The sequence below is a fragment of the Onthophagus taurus genome, chromosome 1, assembly GCF_036711975.1.
Source record: "Onthophagus taurus isolate NC chromosome 1, IU_Otau_3.0, whole genome shotgun sequence".
NCBI lineage: Eukaryota > Metazoa > Arthropoda > Insecta > Coleoptera > Scarabaeidae > Onthophagus > Onthophagus taurus.
In genome coordinates this window covers 24,418,392-24,428,330 of record NC_091966.1, presented here as the reverse complement: position 1 = coordinate 24,428,330, position 9,939 = coordinate 24,418,392, and the positions used below count along the sequence as shown (strand labels likewise).

At 36.3% G+C, this 9,939-nt stretch overlaps 1 protein-coding gene across 1 annotated transcript; it reads right to left on the bottom strand.

Annotated features, from left to right (window-relative positions):
- Nucleotides 1–7,025: 7,025 nt before the first annotated feature.
- On the bottom strand, nt 7,026–7,535 carry LOC139429573 (uncharacterized). Its single transcript, XM_071195424.1, has one exon. The coding sequence runs from the start codon at nt 7,533–7,535 to the stop codon at nt 7,026–7,028; it is 510 nt and encodes a 169-aa protein (XP_071051525.1).
- Between the last annotated feature and the right edge of the window lie 2,404 nt (nt 7,536–9,939).

The window sequence follows — 9,939 nt, the reverse complement described above, 5'->3', positions numbered from 1 at the left end:
TTCTCGGCAATTATCAAGCGACAAAGATAAAAATTGGTATGATTGGTCTTTAGATATTCCCAACTGGAATGCCATTTGTTATACAGTGCTAGCGTAAAGTAACCCCCCCCCCTGTTTAACTTCTGAACAGATTGAGATATCAATATGAACAAAAAAACGTCAGTTTCTATATTTTATCAGCACAAATATTTTCTTATGGAAAATTTTGGTATCACTTTTAGTTTTTCCGGAAAATGGAACAGCGTTGTTTTTTTAAATGGAACACCCAGTATATTATGGTATCTTTCGAAAGAATAAAACAATACGAATTCAACGATACCTCACAATCAAATATCGGTTTATTAGTTTTTTACATAAAAATTACACAAAATGCGGAATTTCGCCGGAAAAACCAACGTATCTTCGTTGACTACCTGTCGAGATACAATGGGCCAGATAAATGGTGGACGGTCAGTTAAAGGTCGGTCTACGCTCGGATTAAGCAGGGTTAAAATCAGCAATTCTTTTAGAATGTTTTTATGAAACAATCAATACAAGAAAAGGATAAAAAGAAAGTTCTTTTTAAAACTTCTAAGAAAAAATTGTCATAACAACAATTTTAAAGTTTGTAGGTACTTTGAAATTTTGTATTTAAGGCAGCATGCAAATATTTTCCTTCATTTCTATCTTTGAATTGTACCCGACCAAGTATAACCAAAGAAAGGCGAGATCAAAATGGCTAGAAGGAGTTTAGAGCAAGCACAATATCGAAGCAATTTTAATATTCGCTCGTGCTGACGATTAAGAACTGATTAAGGAACGATTTCCTGAACATCCAATTAGTCGAAAATATTTAAGAGAGCTTGTGAATAAGTTTTTGGAAACTGGAAGCGTCGAAGACCGCAAAAGAACTGGTCGTCAGATATTAACAGAAGTATTTAATGTGCCCATGATGTCGTCTGCTGCTATCGCATCAACGTGTGATGTGTTAAATATTTCCGCGTCGTTGTTGGAAGACGTGGAAATACTTAAAGAAGAATAAATATCATCCATTTTAAATAAAAATGCTTCATGAATTAACAGAAGATGACCCTGATATAGAAGAACAGAATTTTGTGATCTAATGACAAATATGGTTGAACGAAATCGATTATACTTGAAACATATTTGTTTCAGTGATGAATGTACTTTCTTTTTGGGTGGAAAATTGCATCGGCGTGATGTTAATCCACATGAATATCGTGACGTTATCACTCAATTTCATTAGAAAGTAAATGTTTTTTTTTCAAGACTTTTGCAAATTGTACAACAGAATTCTGACGATTTTGAAATGGAACTAGTGTTTCATCAAGACGGACCACCTCCACATTATGCGCCAATGGTACGAAATTATCTTGATAAAAATTTTAATGGACAACAAGATCACCAGATCTGACACCTTTAGATTTCTTTTTATGGGGTTATTTAAAATCCAAGGTATATGAAATTCCGTTGGGTAGTATTGAGGATTTAAAACAAAAAATTATTGACGTCTGCCAAAATATTGATCACATGTTAAGCCGTGTGAGAGAGGAAACACTACAAAGATGTTACCACTGCCTAGAAGTTCAAGGTAATCATATCGAACAATTTACTTAATATTTGATTCTTAATAAATAAAAAATTCTTTTATTATTCAATAACAACACTAAGCTAATTTTTCAACTGTTACCTATACTAGCAAAATCTTTAATAAGAAAATTTCATTTCTTATATTGACTTTTTTTCTTTATAAATATTTTTTGATAAAATATGATTAATTCATAAATTTAATATACTTCCAAACAACTTTTATTTCATTTCTAAAAAAAATATGTAATTGAACTTGCAATTTTAAATCCGTCTTAGCTCGAGCGTATACCGACCGTCCACCATTTACCTGTCCGATTGCATTTCGACAGGTAGTCGACGAAGATACGTTGGTTTTTCCGGCAAAATTCCGCATTTTGTTTAATTTTTATGCGAAAAACTAATAAACCGATATTTGATTGTGAGGTACCGTTGGATTCGTATTGTTTTCATCTTTCGGAAGATACCATAATATACTGGGTGTTCCATTTAAAAAAACAAAGTTGATCTATTTTCCGGAAAAACTAAAAGTGATGGCAAAATTTTCCATAAGAAAATATTTGTGCTGATAAAATATAGAAACTGACGTTTTTTTGTTCATAGTGATATCTCAATTTGTTCGGAAGTTAAACAGGGGGGGGGTTACTTTACGCTAGCACTGTATATATGTATGTATATCTACCTATCTTATACAGATATTCAGAAATTTAATTACCATATTCAATTGACACAAGAAACTCGAAAATGTTAAATAGAGCACCCTACTGGTTTTTCAGATAGGGGAATTTAATCCACTACAACTCAAAAGTATACATACAGGGTGGTCCATTTAACGTGAGACAAGCGATTATTATTGTATTAAATGACAGTTGTTCTGTGCGAAGGGGGAAACCATATGACGATAACATTTCTTGACCTTGACCTTATTTTCAAGGTCACAGACAGTCGGGCCGCCTTAAAGGCAATTCAGTCCTACACGTGTGACTCCGCACTGATCAGAGCGTGTACCAGCAACTTGAGAGAACTCGCTAGGGGCAATGATGTTACCCTATAGTGGGTTCCAGTTCACAGCTACATTGAGGACAATGAGAAGGCAGACAAGTTGGCCAGAGAGGCAGCGTACACCCTGGTTGTGGACTACAAAAAAGCCACCTAATCAACGGTTGGGAGGTCTCAAAGGTAGCCTTACGCTGGAAAGAACTTCCAGGTCACAGACAAGCGAAGAGTATGATAACTCCGTCGCAACAAAACCAAAGAGGTTTTATGCCTCAGCAAAGGGGATCTAGACGCTCTCAGGTTACCTGACCAGCCATGCGCCCCTAAAATACCGCCTCTTCCACATTGGACAAGCTGAGGATCAAACTTGTCGACTTTGAAACGACGAATCAGAAACAGCTGAACATATACTTTGCAATTGCGTCGCCAGAGGCCGTCTAAGACATAAAGGTTCAAGAGCTCAGGACAATACTAAGGTTCATCAAGGACCAACATTTGCCCTAAACCTTTGGAGGGCTAAAGTTACAATAGATCTTATAGGTCGCGGTAACGAGAGGGGCCGCTTCCCTTAGCCCGGCAGCAAAAATAATAATAGTGTGGACAATATGAACAGAAGGTATATCAGTATTCTATTGAGATGAAACTGTCAGATTATTTATAGATGCAGATTTCCTACAAAAAGTATCGATATTTACTTAATCAAGTAGAGAACTAACCAAAAATCAGTTAAAACTAAAAATCAGGTGACTTTCAAACTAACGTTTAAGAAGGATGTACAAGTAGAAAGCATTAGTCGAGACTCTCTATGCGGATGGAGAAGACTTAAATAAATCTCTATGGAAATCAGAACCCAAAAAGCCACTACAAGTCCGGCAAGCCCAGGATATTCGACGAAAAAGAAAAAGCGGGACTTTTGGCGGATCATTTAAGATCACATTCACCAGTCTTTGTAACAATGACACTTCTATTTTGAATTGTTTTTTGGTAAAGTAATTCGATTATGTAGTGTCCTTTGAGTTAAAATATTGTTATTATAACTCAGTTATTATCAATAGTAGTAATTCTGACCAGATATGGTAAAGGATGTATGTATACATGATGGCCCATTTAACGTGAGACAAGCGATTATCTCGAAATTCATTTTAGATAGAAATGAACCTAATGAAAGTTGTTCTGTGCGAAGGGGGAAACCATATATTATGGCGATAATAGTTTTTGGCCTTGGCCTTATTTTCAAGGTCATATGAAGGTCACGACCAATTTTTTAAATGGCACCCTATGTTTTTGATTACAAAATCTGAATCTATGGATAAAAGTAAAATAATTAAAAAAAGAAAAAATAAGTTACCGTGTGGTTTTGCCAATACGATGGCGAAACATGTTTTGTAGACAAAATCTAAATAATTTTTTATTCAAATAGTTTTAAATATTGTTTGTTTATTAAAAAAATGATTAAACTATACTATTAATCAACAACAAGTATAAAATTTATAATACATGTCCAAATATTTCCCCACCCACTTCAATACATTTATTAACCCTTCTACTAAAACTTTCTTTACATCTTAAAAGGTTTTCTTAGCTACTATTTCTGCATGCATTTCTTATCCGCTCTTTCATCTTTTCTGGCGTAGTCGGTACTTCGCGATACACATTATTCTTAAGGATCCCCCACAAAAAAAATTATTCATCCGAGAATAGCACGTTACCACAGAATAACCAGAAAGGACACTGCGATCTTATAGGTTGGTGTTATTGTTTACAATTCCCTTTAACTTAACCTCACTTATGTTCGATGCATCCGATTGTGCTCAAAATAAATTTTCCTAAATTATTAAATTGCAATTATTAAAACTCCAAAAGGAAATATATATTATACAATTTGCCTATTATTTCACGAAAAATAAACGTGCTTTAAAATTCGCACACTTAATATTCCAACCAGTAAGATGGCGTATGCATTGTAAGTAGGTCAGTAGGCCACAAATTTGAACCCTTGAACATGAAAGAGAACGCCGTCGCTGTCCTTTCTGGTTATTCTGTGACGTTACCAAAGAAATTGACGTCCAACCGCATTCGTTCTTGTGCCCATTTTCAAAATATTAATCGATTTACAAAATCACCTCCTTAAAACTGTTGATGTAATGAAATGTGGTATGGGTGATACTTGTTGCGCTTTAACATTCTTAAAATGCTGGTCTTCGATATTCCGACGTCAATTGCAAGTCGTCAAGTGCTAACTTGAAGATTTACCTCACCGCTAGCTAATACCGCAATTTCCTATTCTTCCGGAGTTACAGTTGCTCGCTGAGTTCTTTTTCTTGATTCCACATTTCCAGTGTAGTGAAATCATTCACAACCCTGTAAAAGCTAATAAAAATTATTTCGACTTTTTCTGCCACACGTAGAGTATCCATGATTTAATGACTTAGTTTAAACACTTTGCCTTAATATAAAACAGTGGAATGAATTCAGAATTTGTTGCCAAGCAGTTTTTATGCAAATTTAGTTTTACCTGTTACATTTTAAAACAATTCAACCAATTAAGTCTCTGACAGCGATATTCTGAAAATGCCGACATAAGCAGTTCCACGAACTCTTGTTTTCTATGCGTTGTTATATTATCAAATTGACAATTGAAATGTCGGAAACTTTTAAACCTCTTCCAAAGGTATTTCCGACGAGTCAGGTCACCCGATGTACCTCTTCTGGATTATTTTTTGTTGATTATTCTTAAATAGTATTCTAAGAATTAAGAACTAAAGACAATGTATCAAAGCGGGTAGGAAAATGTTTAAAAATTCATAAATCTTATTTGTTCTTGCTAGATTATAAACGTTAGTTAATTGTTTCTGAAGAAGTTTCAATTTTTTTCAAAAGATGTTTTGTCGTTGTACTGGCAAAACCACACAGTTTTTTTATTTTGAGTTACTTTACTTTTATCCACAGATTCAGATTTTACAATAAAATATATAGGATGCCATTTAAAAAATTAGTCGTGACCTTCATATGACCTTGAAAAGAAGGCCAAGGTCAAAAAATGTTATCGTCATATGGTTTCCCCCTTCGCATAGAACAACTTTCATTTGGTTCATTTTTATGTAAAATGAATGTCGAAATAATCGCTTGTCTCAGGTTAAATGGACCATCATGTATACATACATCCTTTATCATATCTGGTAAAGCTTTTAAAATGTTAAGAATTTAAAGGAAATCATACATAAAAGTGGCAGAATTACTACTATTGATAATAACTGAGTTATAATAGCAATATTTTAACTCAAAGGACACTACATAAAAGTGTCATTTTTACAAAGACTGGTGAATGTGATCTTAAATAATCTGCCAAAAGTCCCGCTTTTTCCTGTTCGTCGAATATCCTGGTAATCGGTGAAAATAATACAGAATGTATTTCTGAAGATTAAATTTTATTTAAAAAATTTTTGTTCTCTCAATGACCGGTTTTGATTATTCTATAATCGTCTTCAGGTTGTTCGCTACGAATTAAAAAACATGTATTGAAAATTTCACAAAAACGCATTAAATCAATTACCAAGTATTTACCGTCAAAAGGGAATTCAATTCTTGAAGAAAATTTGGAGGCATGTCACCAGTGGCGCGCCGTGGTAAACGATCGCCGGGGTGCGAACTCATTTTTGGCGCCCCAAATTCGTATTGAAATAAGATACAAACATTGGAACAACAAGTAATTTATAAAATATATTTTTTATACTAATTTATTACAATTTGCAACATATTTATAAAAAATTAATTTTTAATAATTTTTTCTTGTAAGTACGAAGGCTTTCACGGCCGGTGTGAATTAAACTAAAATTAGAACTAAAACTAGAACCAACACTAGAAACTTTCGGGTTTTGCCGTGCGTCTTTTAATAAAAGGTTTGACGTTTCGGATGCCATGTTGCAACCTTCTTCAGAAACAGGGTTCGAAGTGTTAGCTATAACTGGCGATAGTGGAGACCCCATGGCTGCCCCTTCGAACTGCTCGTAAAATTCTCCTTTCCAGCTGAAATACGTCCACGATAAGCAATACTCCACCAGATCTGGCACGTATTCTGGTAAACCCTCCGGAATGAGTTTTCGGCGAAGACCCTCTACAGCATCCTTAACTGGTACCCTAGTAAAAAGGGATTCCACATCGAAACTTACCAACATATCCCCAGCATCCAGCTTTACACCTTTTACCGATTCCACAAAATGTGTAGAATCGCTGACATACGATTCCGTGTTACCTGTAAAGGGAGACAGAATCTTTGCAAGATGTTTGGCCAGCTGGTATGTTGGGGAGTTGATGGCGCTGACGATAGGGCGGAGGGGGACGTCTGGTTCGTGAATCTTCGGTAGTCCGTAGATTCTTGGTGCACAAACCTTTCTGCTGTTCTGCTGGAATTCCTGTGGATTTTATCAGTTTCTGCATTTTTCTTACGATTTTGTCTGTGGGTTCTTGATCTTCCCGTAGATGGCTGGGTGCAGTAGGTTCAACATTTTGTAGTCGTCTTTCCTGTCCATAACAACAGTGGCATTCCCCTTGTCTGCTGGTAACACGACGATTTCTGACTTTTCTTTTATAGATCGGAGTGCCTTCTTTTCACCAACCGTCAAGTTGGATTTTGGTGGTTTTGCTGACTTCAGTACTCTCGTAACTTCTTGTCGGATCTCTTCGGCTTTCAGTGTAGGCATCCCTCGAATAGCTGCTTCCACTTCGCAGATGATTTCCTCCTTTGGGACCTTCTTCGGGGCGATTGCGTAGTTCAATTCTTTGGCGAGCACAGAGGTTTCGTCTTTCGTTAGTGGGATATTCGATCTGTTAATGACGATTGTTTCTACTGGTAAACTATTACCTTTCTTCTTTTGCGACCGGCGTTCCGGAGATTCAAACTTCTTGATGTGCGTGTCACGGGTCTTCTGAAATTCGCGATCAGCCTTCTCCATTGTTAGTCTGTCCACTTTGTCCCAGTCTTCTCCGGATATACAATTGGAAAGTGAGAGGTGGAGTCGTAGTAACTTCTCACTTATTTTTTGTAGATCATTGAAGGTCTTGTGGATTCTTTCTCGTAGCAGTGCTTGTTCTGTCCTAATCAAAATTCTACGTGCTGCAGCGGAGTCGATGTGGTGCTTCATCTTCAAGAAGGTTGGCGTTACTTTCTTCTCTCTGCATCTTCGTAGAAAGGCCAAACTGCTCAACAGCTTGCGTTGTCTAATTCGTGAGTTATCCAAATCCTTGATTTGTTTGTTGATATCCTCCCCATAAAGGTTAATAATATAAGTACCAAGGCTTTCACTTCGAACCCTGTTTCTGAAGAAGGTTACAACATGGCATCCGAAACGTCAAACCTTTTATTAAAAGACGCACGGCAAAACCCGAAAGTTTCTAGTGTTTGTTATTATTATTATTACTTATTAAAGACAAATTGTTAAGTCGCTCTGGACTCATATTTGCTCTTAAATAGGTTTTTATTATTTTAAGTTTTGAAAATGATCTCTCTCCTGATGCAACACTAACAGGTAATGTTAGGTATATTCTAAGTGCTATAGTAATATTAGGAAGCATATTGAATAAATCATTAGTAAAAATATAATGCAAGACATTTTCAGGTTCGTTTGAAATTTTCACGTCGGATTCTTCTTCCTCTGTTATATTTGTGCCAATGTTTGATATTTCAGTAGTTCGCCTTTGCATATAAAAGCGCAATTTTATTGCGTTACATGCGCCCCTAGGATGACCGCGCCGGGGTGCGATGCACCCCTTGCACCCCTTGCACGGCGCGCCCCTGCATATCACTTCTATTTATTATGTTACAGAGAAGATTCTTAGAGGTTATGTCGTGTTCACTTGTCAAATTATACAAAATAAACGTTAAAACCTATTAAAAACTCCTTTTTACAATTAAACAGTTGCAGATGCAAAGTTTTTAGAAATAGGATGTTCTAAATTATTACAAAATATTCTTTACTATACAATAAATCTTCATCAACAGCGCTGTACGAATGTCAAAAACAAATATCGGACGGAAGAATTAAAAAGGAAATAACATTTTTACATTGGCGCGAATTTTAAATTAGCATTGGATTTTAATTTATTAAAAACTTCTATAAAAATGTGATTTCTGTTGGTTTCAGTAAATTCATTTAACATCTTATCCTCTTCGTAGTATTTATGTCTGAATATTTCCCATTCTTCATATAGATCCAGACTTTTCGATTTTGGAATGTTATGTAAAAGTGTTATTGTGTTTGTAGAATGTGTTGTTGATACTATATGTTTATTTACGGCTGAATTATTATTGTTCAAGTGTTCATTTAGTCTAGTCCTTGACGTTCGTTGCAGTTAATTTTGTAGACCCCATTCTTTTAGTTATTGTCTATTTTTTGTATAATATCCTGGGGTTGCCGGTCTTGTAGTGGCTTTTTGAGTTCTGATTTCCGTAGGGATTTATTTAAGTCTTCTCCATCCGTATAGAGAGTCTCGACTAATGCTTTCTACTTGTACATCCATCTTAAACGTTAGTTTGAAAGTCACCTGATTAGGTTAGTTCTCTACTTGATTAAGTGAATATTGATACTTTTTGTAAGAAATCTGCATCTATAAATAATCTGACAGTTTCATCTCAATAGAATACTGATATACCTTCTGTTCATATTGTCCACACTATTATTATTTTTGCTGCCGGGCTGAGGGGAGTGACCCCTCTCGTTACCGCGACCCTTAAGATCTATTGTAACTTTAGCCCTCCAAAGGTTTAGGGCAAATGTAGGTCCTTGATGAACCTTAGTATTGTCCTGAGGTCTTGAACCTTTATGTCTTAGACGGCCTCTGGCGATGCAATTGCACAGTATATGTTCAGCTGTTTCTGATTCGTCGTTGCAAAGTCGACAAGTTTGATCCTCAGCTTGTCCAATGTGGAAGAGGTGGTATTTTAGGGGCGTATGGCCGGTCAGGTAACCTGAGAGCGTCTAGATCCCCTTTGCTGAGGCATAAAACCTCTTTGGTTTTGTTGCGACGGAGTTATGATACTCTTCGCTTGTCTGTGACCTGGAAGTTCTTTCCAGCGTAAGGCTACCATTGAGACCTCCCTACTGTTGATTATTTGTTTTAGGTGGCTTTTTTGTTCCAATGAAGGGCATTTTCGCTGCTTCTTTGGCTAGTTTGTCCGCCTTCTCATTGCCCTCAATGTTGCAGTAACCTGGAACCCACCATAGGGTAACATCGTTGCACCTAGCGAGTTCTCTCAAGTTGCTGGTATACTCTCTGATCGCGGAGTGACACGTGTAGGCCTGAATTGCCTTTAAGGCGGCCCGACTGTCTGTGAAAATGTTTATGGATGCACCTTTCTGT